Source organism: Schistocerca cancellata, chromosome 11 (genome assembly GCF_023864275.1).
Source record: "Schistocerca cancellata isolate TAMUIC-IGC-003103 chromosome 11, iqSchCanc2.1, whole genome shotgun sequence".
NCBI lineage: Eukaryota > Metazoa > Arthropoda > Insecta > Orthoptera > Acrididae > Schistocerca > Schistocerca cancellata.
In genome coordinates, this window is record NC_064636.1 from 103,290,383 (window position 1) to 103,309,431 (window position 19,049).

Here is a 19,049-nt window from a genome sequence, read left to right on the forward strand (position 1 = left end):
GAGGAAGACCACCAGACAGATGGGACAAAAGACATCGAGAAGGTCGCTGGTAACACCTGGCAGAGAACTGCCCAAGACCGTCCCACTTGGAGAGGACTGCTGAAAGCCTACCTGACTCCACGACTCAAAGAGGCCACATCGTTTAATGATTGAATTGGCTGATGATGATGATGATGATGATGATGATGATATCCGATGTGATTAGGGCCACACAATGGCAATTAATAGACTTTGAACATGGAATGGTAGTTGGAGCTAGACACAGGGCACATTCCATTTCGAAATCATTAGGGAATCCAATATTCAAATATTCACAGTGTCCAGAGTGTGCTAAGAACAGTAAATTTCATGCATTACCTCTCACCATGGACAATGCAGTGGTGGATGGCCTTCATTTAATGACCAAGAGCAGCAGCATTTGCATACAGTTGTCAGGGCTAACAGACTGGTAACACTGCATGAAATCACTACAGAAATTAATGTTAGATGTACAACGAACATATCTGTCACGACAGTGGGGGTGAAATACAGTGTTAATGGGCTGTTACAGCAGACTCACGAGAGTGCCTTTGCTAACACTACGACATGGCCTACACTGCCTCTCCTGGGCATGTGACCCTATCAATTGGACCCCAAACAACTGGAAAACAGTGGTCTGCTCACATGAGCCCTGATTTTGGTTGGTAAGAGCTGATAATAGGGTTGAAGTGCAGGACAGTATAACATAACAGGGCCGTATAACATTACAGGTCGGGATTGATCTACGAGGTCTTGAATATCTTATTTGTATCTGTCAGTTGGTATGGAGAGATTGAGATTTGGGGGATTTCTTTATATAGTTTTGCACGATTGAGTCACGACGTTATGAAAAGCTGTCATTTAGTTACGTGCGATTTGCGATCTGTTGTGTGTTACTTTCCGATAATAAATCGTATTTTTTCTGATTACCGTTAAAATATGACGACGATAAATGTTAGAGATAATTTTGAATAATATTTTAATAACTATGTAGATTATGTGACATCATTCATTTACTCTTAGAAGAAAAAAAAAAAAAAAAAAAAAAAGTGTGTTAATTGTGCGTTTACAGACGGTCAGTGTCAGGATCAGTGATTACAATTCCAGAAATAATTGACTGGACGAAGTTCAATTGCACACAATCATGTAGGGCGAATTACGACCTTGAAATTGGTCGTAGATGTATGCAGGTCAATTTCTTGACAGGCTAGTAAGCGGCGCGAGTGTGTCGCGGTATCAAGACTGCTATCACGCCGCCGATGGTTTGCTGCTTTAAACTCGGGAAAATACAATTTACGCGAATTCTTAATTATTGCAAAAGAGTAGAATATTTGATGAGCCATTGTGGATGACGCAAGTTTGGATAGGAAGATCATTTTCAAAATCCAATATAAATCCTGTTGATCAAAGCAGCCTAGCAACCCAAAAGCTCATACGTGGTTATCAGCAGAAACTGTGTACTATTTTTCACGCACACGTTTACGCTCTGCATCGAGGTGCAGACGATTTGTGGGCGTGAAATAACCATTTGAAAGCATTTGATTAAATAAAAGGAAAAATATAAAGAAGTTTTTTTGTATTTTTTGTTATTTCATGAACAGTGATATTTTCTTATAGTGGTGTAGAGCCTTAACTATTATTAATATTGTGACAGACTGATCAAAAGTGCTCTCGTTACAAGTCAAGTTTTGGGCCTGATTAAGAGTAGCTGGTTCTTAAAGTCTCAAAGGTTAAATGAAGAATAATATCACACTTAAATAACGCTGCTTCGAAACCCACTATCTTTATACTATATTTAGCTAGCTATTCCGGAATCAGGTGATACCGTGGCCGTGTAGTTGTGTGTTGTTGACAACAAATAGGTAAACACAAACATTTCTCCGATATCGACGAGGGAAACAAGAGACGACAACAACAACATACACGTATATATACACAAACGGTATACGTGGCGCCCTACAATACAACAACAGAACGGACGTCACGATATAACAGACAAAGAAAGTCACGGACCCAGGTTGTCAACAAGATGCTGTGCAAATGGTTCAAATGGCTGTGAGCACTATGGGACTTAACTTCAGAGGTCATCAGTCCCCTAGAACTTAGAACTACTTAAACCTAACTAACCTAAGTACATCACACACATCCATGCCCGAGGCAGGATTCGAACCTGCAACCGTAGCGGTCGCGCGGTTCTAGGCGCTACAGTCTCCGGCCGGCAGATACTGTGCAAGCTGGGGTGGCTCTATAATAGTGTGGGCTGTGTTTAGATGGAACGGACTGGGTCATAGTTATATTCGGGTACTTGGAGACCGTTTGCAGCCATTCATAGACTTCATATTCCCAATCAATAATGGATTAAGGATGACAATGCACCACGTCATCGGGCCACAATTGTTCGCAACTGGTTTGCAGAATGTTGTGGGCAATTTGAGTGAACGATTTGGCTACCCAGATCACCTGACGCGAATCCCATCGAACGTTTACAGGACACAATCGAGAGGTCAGATTGTGCGCAATCCTACACCGGCAACACTTTTGCAATTACGGATGGCTATGGAGGCAGTACGGCTCAATGTTCTGCAGGGTACATCCAACAACTCGTCCAATCGGCACCACATCCAGTTGCTGCACTACACCGGGCAAACGGTGGTCTGACAGGATATCAGGAGGTAGCCCGTGACTCTGGTCACCCGAGAGTACATCATCTCCATTTCGTCCATCATCAGTTACTGTGTCACCCGACAGCAAAACTCAACGACTACTTTTGGTGTCTTATTTTCTACTCATAATTATATCAGTATCACCCAATTTAATTCAAGAACATTACAGAACCCTCATTTTACTATTATTGATATTCGCCTTACAACCTCTGTCCACAACACGCCCATTTCATTCAATCGAACTTCAAAGTCCTTTACCATCTGACAGAATTGTAATGTCATCAGCAAGCTTTTACTCCTTCCTGCACTTTACTCCCTCCTCTGAATTTCTCCTGGGATTTCGTTACAGCTTACCAAATGTACAGGTAGAATCAACACGGGACATAGGTTACAACACTGTCCCTGTTCCGTATCAATTACTGCTTCCATCTCACATCAAAGTATTTCCTTCATCGACAGCAGCAGCACTGACCCAAATGCCGCGTAGTGGAGCGCGGTGTCACCCTCGTCGTCCGGCAGCACGAGCGACGCCCCCGCGTCCAGTAGCATCGTCACCAGCTCCGTGTGGCCCTGGTGACACGCGACCTGCAGGCACGTTTTGCCGCCGCTCTTGCCGTCCACCTGAGACATATTATTGCCGTTAAAACTCTGCACACCCAGCAGTGTACACACAATATTGCTCTGTGTAACTCATGTGACTGTGGTGGACTGTGTAATGAAACTGTTTGACAGTACAAACCTATGCACTACAAAGAAAACAATGTATTTGTTTAATTTACAACACAATCCAATAGTGTTTCACATATAATTTCTTTTTACATCTACATTTATAATTTAAATGGCATACAGACTAAGTAGAGATATGGTTCAAATGGCTCTCAGCACTATGGGACTTAACATCTGAGGTCATTAGTCCCCTAGAACTAAGAACTATTTAAACCTAACTAACCTAAGGACATCACACACATCCGTGCCCGAGGCAGGATTTGAACTTGCAACCGTAGCGGTCGTGCGGTTCCAGACTGAAGCACCTAGAACCGCTCGGCCACTCTGGCCGGCAAGCACAGATGTGTATCAATGTCAAATACATATACAAATTGTACCTGCACTCTAGTACCACTGGTTCGAGAACATTCAGCATACTTTTGCCTTGCATAATAATTAATTTATTTGGAAAATTTCTATGTTAAAATTATATTTGGAATCGTTATTACTGATTACTGAAACATTTACTCAATAACAAAAAGAATGTGCAAAAGAATGAACTTCCTTTATTGATGTCATGATTGCTATCTTTGATGTATTATCTTTGAAGTCAGTTTCTTAACAAGAAATAGTAGTTTTGTATAAAGCAAGCTCATGTACTGTGTTATATTCTGGCACTCACACTGACTGGGTATGATCAGCAAAGAAGATCATTAATACAGTGAGGAAAAATCCAACAAATTAAATTGCCATATCTGTTAATACATTCATCACAGTGTGAGACAAGATAGACATTGCCCCTTGGTGGGAAAATGTTTGTGGTTGCCTACAGAACCACAGTTGTAAGCAGCTGTGCACCTCTCCGTCCGCAGCAAATTGATGGCCAACAAAAAGAGCTCTAAAACGTGGAATTCACATGGGGAGAGATCAGGACTGGAGGAAGGATGTGCAAGGGCTTCCCAGTGAAACTACTGCAGCAAATAACAAGCACACCAGGTCTAAGAAAGTCATAATGACCTCCTCCTCTGACTGCAAGGGTCCACTGCTCATTGACATTTCACAACTTGTCACAATTAATGCAGCAGTACGTAGACACCACGCAAAAATGAAGCACTCTATCAAGTCCGAACACCTAAGAATGTTTATGGCTAGCATCATTCTGTAGCCGAATAATGAGCACCCACATGCTACAAAAGTTGCTTCAACAACACCACTCAAGTTTTGCTTAATTTAATGCAGTGTGGCTAGAGCCTCCCATCAGGTAGGCTTGTCACCTGGTGCAAGTCTTTTGAGGTGTGTCGATGGGGATGAGATGATGATGATTAGGACAACACAACGCCCAGTCCTGAGCAGAGAAAATCTCCGACCCACCCGGCAATCGAACCCAGGCCCGTCGGTACGACAGTCCGTTGTGTTGACCGCTCGACTACCGGGGGCGGACACAAGTTTCGCTGGGAATCCCTTACACATCTTCCCTTCAGTCCCGGTCTCTTCCTGTGCAATTTCTATGATTTTGGATCCCTAAGGAATGAAATTTGTAGCTGTCAATTTGCTTCATGCAAAGAGGTGTACACCTTGCTACAGCAAACAAGAGGAAAGTTATCACAAAATTTAATGTGGGCACGTTGCTCCTCTAATTCTGCCATCTCAAAATTTGCAAAATGTGTGACACTGTTCTACTCGATACAGCACTGAACAATGACAAACTGACATACAACAATGAAACTTCTCATTGTTACACATCAAACACAGGCACGTGCAGGGATGCCAACCGTATTTCACTCCAACAACCATCTGCATGAAATTACAAATTTTCTGTCATTTTTTTGAACAGACCACATACTGGGCAGCACCAAGCCACTCACCTATCCTGTAATGCATCCCAAGTCGAAGTGAAATAATCCAGCCGCAAATTGCAACAGCCACATGTCGCATTCTGCTAGTATCGAGAGAGATTTTCCTCTGCATACTCTAACTGGTACAGTCAACACATTCGCTTTGTAGCATCCAGAAGCCCGCACCGAACCCAGTCAACTGATAAGGGAAATGGAGTGGTTTGTTTCAAGCATACCACATTTAAAAATGATTAAATTGTGATGTGTTTATAATTCACTATACTGCAATGGTGCTGTTACATACCAATGTCCAGTTCCCACAAGCCTACTGGAGTCGCCAGTGTCTCAATATTGTTTTATTTGGTATCGTGCTGTGTGCCACAAAACCCGTTTCTTCTGCAAAAGCAATAATGTGGCCTTGGATAGCTTGTTGATGAGTGAATAAAGTGGCTGCAGTCAAAGGAAAGCGATTTAGGTAACAGACAAAATGTGTAATGTCATCGGCTCTTATAGAATGTATTACATAGTAACAGGCATAACTCACTGTGTTACATGGTCAGCCAATGCAGCAGAATACTGCAATGACATTTAAGGTTAATGTTTGCCCTTGAGGTAAGGAAGTTATGGAGTTCAGTCTCTTTAAATGAGTACGGGGTTTAGGTCAGAGACATTCATTTTCTAAAAAATGAAGACCGACATAACATCTGACCTACTCGCATAGCACCACGTGCAGCATGCCAACTTGGGCAACAGGAAGGTGAGCCAGATTCTTATCGAATCCGTGCGACGGATTAATAACAGTGGCTCGTACACCAGCCAGCCTGAGTGTGGTTATCTGATTGTTTCCCAAACTTGTATAGGCAACTGGGCTGGTCCTCAAATTCTACCTCAGAGAATGCAATAACAAGAAGTTAAAGCATGAAGATACACACAATTCACAGACAATAGGTCCACACAACTTCCATCTCTTTGCTACCTTGACAACTTTGGTGTCAGAAAGGACATCAGGCCACACAGCTACATAATAAAAAATTATTGAAATAAAAAAATAATGTAACCACATTTTTAAAATAGACTAAAAAGTATAAAATAATTTCTCCTAATCTCACTTAGCTTCCTAACTCCTATACAAGTAGTTTCGAAAATACGTGCTTATGATTTTTTAATAGCCATGACTATACCCATGGAAATGACTGATAACAGTTTGCTACAACAGTCCTGAGGACATTACAGACCAATTGGTACTGCAAGTTTGTAAATGCGGTAGTATACCAAAACCCATTGATATTGCCTCCAGGAAAATTAAAGAGACCTTTGGAGAAAAGAGAACCACTTGTATGAATATGAAGAGTTCAGATGGAAACCCAGTTCTAAGCAAAGAAGGGAAAGCAGAAAGGTGGGAGGAGTATATAGAGGGTCTATACAAGGGTGATGTACTTGAGGACAATATATGGAAATGGAAGAGGATGTAGATGAAGATGAAATGGGAGATACGATACTGCGTGAAGAGTTTGACAGAGCACTGAAAGATCTGAGTTGAAACAAGGCCCCGGCAGTAGACAACATTTCATTAGAACTACTGACGGCCTTGGGAGAGCCAGTGCTGACAAAACTGTACCATCTGGTGAGCAAGACGTATGAGACAGGCGAAATACCCTCAGACTTCAAGAATAATATAATAATTCCAATCCCAAAGAAAGCAGGTGTTGACAGAGGTGAAAATTACTGAACAATCAGTTTAATAAGCCTCAGCTGCAAAATAGTAACGCGGATTCTTTACAGACGAATGGAAAAACTAGTAGAATCCGACCTCGGGGAAGATCAGTTTGAATTCCGTAGAATTATAGGAACACGTGAGGCAATACTGACCCTACGACTTATCTTAGAAGCTAGATTAAGGAAAGGCAAACATACGTGTCCAGCATTTGTAGACTTAGACAAAGCATTTGACAATGTTGACTGGAATACTCTCTTTCAAATTCTAAAGGTTGCAGATGTAAAATACAGGGAGCGAAAGGCTATTTACAATTTGTACAGAAAGCAGATGGCAGTTTTAAGAGTCGAGGGGCATGAAAGGGAAGCAGCGGTTGGGAATAGAGTGAGACAGGGTTATAGCCTCTCCCCGATGTTATTCAATCTGTATATTGAGCAAGCAGTGAAGGAAACAAAACAAAAATTTGGAGTAGGTATTAAAATCCATGGAGAAGAAATAAAAACTTTGAGGTTCGCCGATGACATTGTAATTCTCTCAGAGACAGCAAAGGACTTGGAAGAGCATTTGAATGGAATGGACAGTGTCCTGAAAGGAGGGTATAAGATGAACATCAACAGCAGCAAAACGAGGATAATGGAATGTAGTTGAATTAAGTCGGGTGATTCTGAGGGAATTAGATTAGGAAATGACACACTTAAAGTAGTAAAGGAGTTTTGCTATTTGGGGAGCAAATTAACTGATGATGGTCGAAGTAGAGAGGATATAAAATGTAGACTGGCAATGGCAAGGAAAGCGTTTCTGAAGAAGAGAAATTTGTTAACATCGAGTATAAAATAAAGTGTCAGGAAGTCGTTTCTGAAAGTATTTGTATGGAGTGTAGCCATGTATGGAAGTGAAACATGGACGATAAATAGTTTGGACAAGAAGAGAATAGAAGCTGCCGAAATGTGGTGCTACGGAAGAATGTTGAAGATTAGATGGGTAGATCACATAACTAATGAGGAGGTATTGAATAGAATTGGGGAGAAGAGGAGTTTGTGGCACAACTTGACTAGAAGAAGGGATCGGTCGGTAGGGCATATTCTGAGGCATCAAGGGATCACCAATTTAGTACTGGAGGGCAGCGTGGAGGGTAAAAATTGTAGAGGGAGACCAAGAGATGAATACACTAAGCAGATTCAGAAGGATGTAGGTTGCAGTAGGTACTGGGAGATGAAGAAGCTTGAACAGGATTGAGTAGCATGGAGAGCTGCATCAAACCAGTCTCAGGACTGAAGACCACAACAACAACAACCAAAACCCAGTAATCAGCTTATATGTAAAGTTAACCTCTGGAGGAGTTCCACACCGCAACCAGGACGCTCACCTTGTCGGGGAAGCTGGTGATGAAGTCTCGGACGGTGTCGGCGTGGCCCTGGGCGGCCTCCCTCACCAGCCGGTCGATGCTGCCGGCCGCCTGCTCCACCACCAGGTCCTGCAGCAGCGCCGCCAGCGGGCCTGCCGCACAGACCATACGTGTCTCACTCCGCCTGCTCACACACTTTGCTCACAACTGTGGATACTTCTACGCGACCTTCTCTTTTAGCACTCTCACACACTGACGGTCTGACACAAATTTTATTACGTACTTCGACAGTTCGTCCGTTCCGGGAATTGAGGGTCTCTACTATTTTTGCCCATTATCGAGATCGTTACTGGGGAGATATTGGACACACACTCCTCTCATTGCACACAGACCCAGTCTCTCCCATCTACTCAATCTCCCACTTCCAGCTCCACTCGCCACAAAACCTCAAAATTCCCATTAACACAATCTGGAACCACAACACCCTAATTCAGTAGTTAACCTTTCCTCCAAACCTCTCTCCCAATGCGAAACCTCTGTCCTATCCAAAGGCCTCACCTTCAGCCCCACTCCCAGATTCAACCAAACAGCCCTTGTCAAAGATTTACTGTCCTACACCCGTACTCTCTGCTGGAAATATCACTTTGCCACGAAGAAAAATGATCCTAATCCTACTCCTAATGATCCAACTCCCAAGACACTATCCAAATTGAACCCTGCCTGGAACAGTTCCGTCCTCCGTCACAGCGGGACCCACCTCCTCTTCCTCAAAATCACCCTCTCCAAACTTTCCAGGAATTTCTCACTTCCCACCTTGCCTCTCAATCCTTCTTAAAAAACCTTAATCCTACTCCCAACATCACCACTGTTGAAGCCCAGGCTATCCATGATCTGAAGACTGACCGATCCATCGTCATTCTTCCGGCAGACAAGGATTCCACAACCGTGGTACTTGATTGTCGGTTGTATGTGGCTGAGGGACTGCGTCAGCTTTCAGACAACACTACTTACAAAGTTTGCCAAGGTAATCCCATTACTGATGTCCAGGCGGAGCTTCAAGGACTCCTCAGAACCTTAGGCCCCCTACAAAACCTTTCACCTGACTCCATCAACCTCCTGACCCACCAACACCCCGCACCCCTATGTTCTACCTTCTTCCTAAAATTCACAAACCCAATCATCCCGGCCGTCCCATTGTAGCTGGTTACCAAGCCCCCACAGAACGTATCTCTGCCTACGTAGATCAACACCTTCAACCCATTACATGCAGTCTCCCATCCTTCATCAAAGACACCAACCACTTTCTCGAACGCCTGGAATCCTTACCCAATCTGTTACCCCCGGAAACCATCCTTGTAACCATTGATGCCACTTCCTTATACACAAATATTCTGCACGTCCAGGGCCTCGCTGCGATGGAGCACTTCCTTTCACGCCCATCACCTGCCACCCTACCTAAAACCTCTTTCATTACCTTAGCCAGCTTCCTCCTGACCCAAAACTTCTTCACTTTCGAAGGCCAGACATACCAACAATTAAAGGAAACAGCCACGGGTACCAGTATGGCCCCTTTGTACGCCAACCTATTCATGGGTCGCTTAGAGGAAGTCTTCTTGGTTACCCAGGCCTGCCAACCCAAAGTTTGGTATAGATTTATTGTTGACATTTTCATGATCTGGACTCACAGTGAAGAAGAACTCCAGAATTTCCTCTCCAACCTCAACTCCTTTGGTTCCGTCAGATTCACCTGGTCCTACTCCAAATCCCATGCCACTTTCCTTGATGTTGACCTCCACCTGTCCAATGGCCAGCTTCACACGCCCGTCCACATCAAACTCACCAACAAGCAACAGTACCTCCATTATGACAGTTGCCACCCATTCCACATCAAACGGTCCCTTCCCTACAGCCTAGGTCTTCGTGGCAAACGAATCTGCTCCTGTCCGGAATCCCTGAACCATTACACTAACAACCTGAAAACAGCTTTCGCATCCCGCAACTACCCTCCCAACTTGGTACAGAAGCAAATAACCAGAGCCACTTCCTCATCTCCTCAAACCCAGAACCTCCCACAGAAGAACTCCAAAAGTGCCCCACTCGTGACAGGATACTTTCCGGGACTGGATCAGACTCTGAATGTAGCTCTCCAGCAGGGATACGACTTCCTCAAATCCTGCCCTGAAATGAGATCCATCCTTCACAAAATCCTCCCCACTCCACCAAGAGTGTCTTTCCGCCGTCCACCTAACCTTCGTAACCTCTTAGTTCTTCGCTATGAAATCTCCAAACCACCTTCCCTACCCTCTGGCTCCTACCCTTGTAACCGCCCCCGGTGTAAAACCTGTCTCGTGCACCCTCCCACCACCACCTACTCCAGTCCTGTAACCCAGAAGGTGTACACGATCAAAGGCAGAGCCACGTGTGAAAGCACCCATGTGATTTACCAACTGACCTGCCTACACTGTGACGCTTTCTATGTTGGAATGACTGGCAACAAACTGTCCATTTGCACGAACGGACACAGGCAGAGTGTTTGTCGGTAATGAGGATCACCCTGTGGCTAAACATGCCTCGGTGCGCGGCCAGCACATTTCGGCACAGTGTTACACCGTCCGGGTTATCTGCATACTTCCCACTAACACCAACCTGTCAGAGCTCCGGAGATGGGAACTTGCCTTTCAGTATATCCTCTCTTCTCGTTATCTGCCAGGCCTCAATCTCCGTTAATTTCTAATTTCAATTTGCAGCCGCTCATACCTCACATGTCTTTCAACAACATCTTTGCCTCTGTACTTCCGCCTCGACTGATATCTCTGCCCAAACTCTTTGCCTCTACAAATGTCTGCTTGTGTCTGTGTATGTGCGGATGGATATGTGTGTGTGCAAGTGTATACCTGTCCTTTTTTCCCCCTAAGGTAGGTCTTTCCACTCCCGGGATTGGAATGACTCCTTACCCTCTCCCTTAAAACCCACATCCTTTCGTCTTTCCCTCTTTCCTGACGAAGCAACCGTTGGTTGCGAAAGCTTGAATTTTGTGTGTATGTTTGTGTGTCTATCTACCTGCCAGCACTTTTGTTTGGTAAGTCACATCATCTTTGTTTTCAGATATATTTTTCCCACGTGGAATGTTTCCCTCTATATATATAAAATAATAGAGGGAAACATTCCACATGGGAAAAATATATCTGAAAACAAAGGTGATGTAACTTACCAAATGAAAGCGTTCGTATGTTGATGGACACACAAACACACACACACACACAAAATTCGAGCTTTCGCAACCTAAGGTTTTTTCAACAGGAAAGAGGGAAGGAGAGGGAAAGACGAAAGGATGTGGGTTTTAAGGGAGAGGGTAACGAGTCATTCCGATCCTGGGAGCGGAAAGACTTACCTTAGGGGGAAAAAGGGACAGGTATACACTCACACTCTCTCTCTCTCTCTCTCTCTCTCTCTCTCTCTCTCTCTCTCTCTCTCACACACACACACACACACACACACAGACACAGACACACACATATCCATCCGCACATATACAGACACAAGCAGACATATGTAAAGGCAAAGGTGGGCAGAGATGTCAGTCGAGGCGGAAGCACAGAGGCAAAGATGTTGTTGAGTGACAAGTGATGTACGGGGGCGGCAACTTGAAATTAGCAGAGGTTGAGACCTGGTGGGTAGCGGGAAGAGAGGATATATTGAAGGGCAAGTTCCCATCTCCGGAGTTCTGACAGGTTGGTGTTAGTGGAAAGTATCCAGATAACCCAGACAGTGTAACACTGTGCCGAGATGTACTGGCCGTGCACCGAGGCACGTTTAGCTACAGGGTGATCCTCATTACCAACAAACACTGTCTGCCTGTGTCCATTCATGCGAATGGACAGTTTGTTGCTGGTCATTCCCACATAGAAAGCGTCACAGTGTAGGCAGGTCAGTTGGTAAATCACGTGGGTGCTTTCACACGTGGCTCTGCCTTTGATCGTGTACACCTTCCGGGTTACAGGACTGGAATAGGTGGTGGTGGGAGGGTGCACGGGACAGGTTTTACACCGGGGGCGGTTACAAGGGTAGGAGCCAGAGGGTAGGGAAGGTGGTTTGGGGATTTCCTAGGAATGAACCGAGAGGTTACGAAGGTTAGGTGGACGGCAGAATGACACTCTTGGTGGAGTGGGGAGGATTTTGTGAAGGATGGATCTCATTTCAGGGCAGGATTTGAGGAAGTCGTATCCCTGCTCGAGAGCCAAATTCAGAGTCTGATTCAGTCCTGGGAAGTATCCTGTCACAAGTGGGGCACTTTTGGGGTGGTTCTGTGGGAGGTTCTGGGTTTGAGGGGATGAGGAAGTGGCTCTGGTTATTTGCTTCTGTACCAGGTCAGGAGGGTAGCTGCGGGATGCGAAAGCTGTTTTCAGGTTGTTGGTGTAATATCTAAAAACAAAGATGATGTAACTTACCAAACAAAAGTGTTGGTATGTTGATAGAGACACTGACAAACACAAACACACACAGAAAATTCAAGCTTTCACAACCCACAACCCAGGATTGGAATGACTCCTTACCCTCTCCCTTAAAACCCACATCCTTTCGTCTTTCCCTCTCCTTCCCTCTTGCCTGATGAAGCAACCGTGGGTTGTGAAAGCTTGAATTTGTGTGTGTGTGTGTGTGTGTGTGTGTGTGTGTGTGTGTGTGTGTGTGTGTGTGTGTGTGTGTGTCAGTGTCTCTATCAACATACCAACACTTTCGTTTGGAGATATATATTTATTCATGTGATATAATTTTAAATTAACAATTTTACAATTTCTTTTCTTTACTTGTACTGTTGAACCATACCTTTTGCCAAATTTCACAATTCTACACCAATGGCAAGTACCCTATTAGGTTTTAACAAGTGGGTTTGCGAGAATCAAAATGTGAGACATAAACTGCCATACAATTTGACTGCATTAACTTGGATGCTTAACATTTTTGCACCACCAGAGGGCTACGGATCTCAGTATATGATATAAATTTCAAATTGATAGACAGATAGGTGGCAAACAGTTTAATAACAAATGAGAAAAAACGGTTTTTTCCATGTGATAATAGAAATTTATGATTTTCATATTCTTTCCTTTGGTTGCAGTGTGAACCTAGCTTCTTGGCAAATTTCATGATTGTTGGTGAAGGGGGAAGCACCCAGTAGGTTTTGATGACTGAGTTTGTAAGTATCAAAATGTGTTACATAAATGGCCATATCTTTTGATTCCATTCATATAGATGCTTCAGTTTTTGCAGCACCAATGGACCACAGACCTTAATATTTAACATAAATTTCAACTGGATACATTTATTTCATGGTGAATGATGACAGCCAAAACTGTTGCAGGATAAAGATTATTAAAAATTCTTGACCACAATTTCGATATATCTAAATATACCTTCATCAGAAGTAAAATACCCTGAACAGGAAGACACTTTCATTATCAAAAACTTAGCATCGGAAATGAGACAGATAAAACACTATAGCTTAAGTAACTATAAAATTACCAGAGTATTACAGGCACAAAAACATTAAGTCACTTACTAAAATTACATCCTGCAATGGAGATTCATAAAACAATTGTGCCAAAGGTGTCGTCAGTAGTTAAAACATCATCTCCATTTATACAAGATGATTACAGACAGAGTATCGATGTGAACACAGCTTAGCATCAGTACTTCGCCTACGAACTGTCATGACGAGGGTGTGAAAGCCCTAGGGCAGACAGTTTCGCCAAGAGACGGCACTTGTGGTAAGTGCCAGACACTCGCGTACATTAAAATCCATGGATACATACACATGTGCATCAAAATTGTTGAAAGTTGTGCTAATTCAAACCTTCTGTCTTAATAAATGAAACATATCAGAACCATTTAAAAACATCTACGTAAAATAGGAAATATGAAACCAAACCAATTTATCTGTGTCCTAGTGTCAAGCAGATGAAGCTTGTGCTACGGAACACATCTAATGAGAGAGGGCACTAGTGTTATGCACGAGAATCTCGCATAACTTAAATGGTAAAATACATACTAGCGAAAACAACCAAAATGTTAAAGTAAAACGAAATCATCTGTCGTGAATAAAAACAACCACACATACACATCAAAAACCACAAACAGCAAACATCAAAAATATGTAGAATATTATTAAATATTTATCCTGCAACTGTTTTGGCTGTCATCATTTACCGTGAAGAATTTCTACAGTTGCTGTTTCAGCCATGTTTAAAATCTTGGATACATTTACCCCTTCCCGAGAAACAGGTTTCGAACAGTCAGTCAGACGGACGGACAGACAGACAGACAGACAGACAGACAAAATGATTCTCTTGTTAGAGGATCATTTTTACAGACTGATTGAAGGTAGAAGTGTATTTTTGAAAGGTAACCCTACGGCCTGTGGATGTCAGAGATTACATTTGGCCCACAAACTTCATAAAGTTTGCAATGGATTTCAAGAGCTCTGCAGTTTTTTGCCACAAACCCTTCTGCACAAAACCAGTGTATGTGGTAAAATTCTACTTTGATTGTAGAATTTCAAAGTTCACCAAACGCTGCAACAAATGTCTCAATGAATCAGGTTCACATAACAAAGGCTACAGTCGAGACGCTGTAAGATGATCCACAAGACAACCTGGAGCACAGTTGCCAGTCTTCAAGTGTGCAGCGCAAACAGCTGCAGGTGAAAACAATAGCCATCTACACAGTTGTGACAGTGAAATTTACTAAATCCGTTTGTGTGATCGGTTGAGGTACACATGCGAAGCCCTCTGCAACTGTCAGGGATCAATTTACACCAACTGGTCTTTATTACAATGTATCTGACATTATTGTTCACTGCCACATTAAGAAGTCAGCTTAACAAAAACAAAAAATGAAAGCTGATACTGTCCTGTTGTACTCTGAAATGCCACATCCACACTACTTCAGCATCCTCTAGAGGAGCCAAAATTGGAAGGGGCAACCAATCTCCATTTTCACAGGCTGTACAATTTTCTTTTCGCTCCTCTAGTGACACGCTATGGTACGGTGGTGTGGGGCTTTCAATGTCCAGGACTACACAGGCGTAAATCCGCAAAAATCAACAGAAGTGACACCCAATCATTACACTAGCCATTATAGTAGTTCACGTGCTCACAGACATTAAAAGTGAAGTAGGACAGTGCATTTCTTCTTTTTCAGTGCTACAGCCCTTGGTAAGGGTTGCCTCTTCAACTACACTGCTGGAAAAAAAAAATACATCTGGAAAGATGAGGTCAATTTTCATCTCATGACAGCATGTGCTACCTAGGCGATATTAGACAGACTGATAATGGTTTCAGCACTGTTCACCACCAGACAGTGTAGTGGCATAACTATCTGAGGTCATCTGTGCCTTCCCTTTAATAGGGAATGCTCACATCCAGAAGACTCGATGTAGTGTGAATGTGTGAAAAGAGCAGGCAGCTGTGCCACAAAGATTCACTCATGTTTCCTACAGCCAAACGAGCGAGTTTTGAAGTGGTCAAATAGTGCCTTTTGAGAAGTGAGAAGTGTAATGGTTCTTTTGGAGAATTGCTATATGAGTTGGATGTGCTGGGTCAGTTGTGCAACAGTTCTGGTACCCGTGGTCACATAAGCATTCTCCCACCCTTAGACAAGGTTCTGGATATCCAAACAACACAGGTGCCTGTCAGGATCTTCATATTGTAAGAGCAGTGGTGGCACGTCGTACAGCTATCACAACACAGTAAGAGGGCATGTGAGCCCAGACGTGACAACACAAACTGTTGCGAGCTGCTTATTAGTTTAAACTTCCTGGCAGATTAAAACTGTGTGCCGGACCGGGACTCGAACTCGGGACCTTTGCCTTTCGCGGGCAAGTGCTCTGCCATCTGAGCTACCCGAGCACAACTCACACCCCGTCGTCACACAGGATGTATACGGGGACAAGGAAAAAAAATTCCCAGATCATTCCCGGATTTCTCCCAGATATTCCGTTTAAAAATATGCTTTTTCCCGGGTGAAAATACACTTTTTCTGTGCTAAGCGACAGTAGGTTTTCCATAGATTTTCCCTCGCAACTGTAAAACATATCAATCCTTTGAATGGTTAACGTTTCATACAATCGCCTAGAACTTCCCGGCAAAAAACAGAAAAGACGGGGCAGAGAAGTTTTGGAGAGACTTAATAAAATAAAGGAGAGAAGTTTTGGAAAGACTTTGATTTGAAGCAACATATACGCTGCATATTTTCGTACTACGAAAGTATAAACATGAATTGCACCAAACACAGCGCGTTAGTTTCTGGAGTGTTGAAACCGAGGTTGCGATGTCCTTTTGTAAGCGAGTCATATCTCAAGCCACGAGATCTCGCCAGCCGATGATAGCAGCTATTCAGAGCATAGGACACGTGTTATAGTCAGCCAATAGCAAGATCACTGGTTACATAGCACGAACACGCAGGAGGAAAAGTTAACAGTTTACATTAATGTACACAGTACCATGTATCTACAAGAAAAGCTAAGCTTTCACATATAATTTTGGTCTCTAAGATTAACACGCTACAACAGAAGCTAAGCTTTCACATGTAATATTTATTTATTTATTTTTTTTTTTTTTTTGCGTGTGTTATACTTAATATACATCACACAAATGTGCCAGTAAATTTAAAATTCTGACATAAATGTCTCGGTTGGAAATTCTTGTAAGTGGCTGGTCCTCGAACTGTTCAGTTTCGAACACTCTGTGATTTAGATATCCATTCCACTTTCTCACACGTAACATAATTCATCTTCCCTAAAAAGAACTTTACTTTGAAAGTAATGCTTTTCTAAACACCGTTCGCAATACCATCTGGAGACTGTCAGAAATAGGTTCGATTTACCAGTTGCCAGAGAGTGCCAGAAAACAGGCATTATTGTGCGTGTACAACTGTAGTGGTTTAGGAAGCCCGCATGTTCGTGTGTATAAAGCACTAACAGAGCTTACATTACATGATAAAAGAAACAGGGCATCAGAGGATACTCTAAAGAGCATCGGAATTTCGTAAACCATACTAAAATGCATAATTTGGCTTGAAGTGCAAATTGGCTTTTTTCAGATTCACAATGAACTAGGTCCCATCTGATATTAAGCTTTTCAGTGTGGTTTTTGGGATGTAAATTTTCTTGGAGTACCAGTACTCTGCGATCTCATTTTTGGTTCTTTATTGTGGCATAATGCCATATATGGCAGAAGATGATAATGTGCACTTGAAATTCAGCGAACATTTGGAACTAGGCAATACTGTAGAAAGAAACACTTCGTTTCAAATAAAATGATTGCCTCAGCGGAAAGATTAATAAAGCCAAATTTCTTTAGCAAACTTGCAAAAATAACTTCACTGTTCTGCAAGGCGATTAATGCTTGATTGCTACTAACTTGGAAATAAAATACAATCAGAAAACTGAAATTAATAATATATTTTTGCCCTCCGTAATTATGTGAATGTATTTTAATTCACTTGATAGCTCCCGGCCACAGAAATCCGTTTTGTTTTCATTTGACGTGGGAGCTGTACACTAAGAGAAGCAGCGAAATCACTTAACGTAAACACGGTTCACGTGGAGGTTAACCCCCTCCCCACTACAACTCGGACAACTCTGTGCAAGCGTGAATCTGGCAGCTAGGGCGCGGGAGAAAAATTTTTCTCGTTTGCATCTGGCTGCTTGCTGCTACTACCAATACAGCTGACAGCCAAACTTCAAGTAGCGGGAGAAGGTACTGCTTATACGCGAGACAAATGCGCATGCGCAACAGACCGCTAGGAATTGGTCAAACGAACCTAACATGAACAGTTGTGACTTCATACTCATGGCAAGCAGTTTATTGTTACGAAGAATTACAGTCTGCACCCTACGGCCTTTGACATAGTTTTGCTATTTGCAGACGCTTGTGTGTGCACGGTGTTTTGTTGTTGTAAATTGCACATTTCCTTTGCCACTACAGTTTTATTTTTTTCCTCTCGTTTATATTTTATTGCTGCAGTATCATTCTCCAGTAGGAGGATACAATAACATTCTTTGCTAGAGAATCAATTCTGCAGTCAAAATTACAAAAATGTAAGTGAATGCTAAAACAATGAAAAATTCCCAGAAGTCCGAAAAATTCCTGGGTTTTTCTCCATTTTTTCCCCGGATGAAAAAATTCCCGTGTTTTTCCAGGATTTCCCGGTTGTCCCGGGTCGTATACACCCCGTCACAGCTTTACTTCTGCCAGTACCTCGTCTCCTACCTTCCAAAAGGCAAGTCTCGGTCCGGCACACAGTTTTAATCTGCCAGGAAGCTTCATATCAGTGCACACTCCGCTGCACAGTGAAAATCTCATTCTGAAAACATCCCCCAGGCTGTGGCTAAGCCATGCCTCCGCAATATCCTTTCTTTAAGGAGTGCTAGTTCTGCAAGGTTCGCAGGAGAGCATCTGTAAAGTTTGGAAGGTAGGAGACGAGGTACTGGCAGATGTGAAGCTGTGACGACGGGGCGTGAGTCGTGCTCGGGTAGCTCAGTCGGTAGAGCAATTGCCTGCGAAAGGCAGAGGTCCCGAGTTCGAGTCGGTCCAGCACACAGTTTTAATCTGCCAGGAAGCTTCATATCAGCACACACTCCGCTGCAGAGTGAAAATCTCATTCTGCTTATTAGTTGTGTGACTACGGGCACGTACACTTCCAGCCTGTCTTCCGCCCGTGCCACAACATCGCTGGTGCTGTCAGAGGGTCACTTGGAAGCGGAAATTGCA

General features: G+C 43.2%; 1 protein-coding gene across 1 annotated transcript in view; it reads right to left on the reverse strand.

Moving 5' to 3' along the window:
* The window catches only part of LOC126108953 (E3 ubiquitin-protein ligase MIB2), a 224,455-nt gene that overhangs the window by 75,771 nt on the left and 129,635 nt on the right, over nucleotides 1-19,049 (reverse strand). Inside the window, exons 9-10 of the mRNA XM_049914336.1 lie at nucleotides 8,302-8,432; nucleotides 3,154-3,302 (exon numbers count right to left, since the gene is read on the reverse strand). Of these exons, the coding sequence (XP_049770293.1) occupies nucleotides 3,154-3,302; nucleotides 8,302-8,432 (280 nt within the window). The remainder of the gene's footprint in view (nucleotides 1-3,153; nucleotides 3,303-8,301; nucleotides 8,433-19,049) is intronic.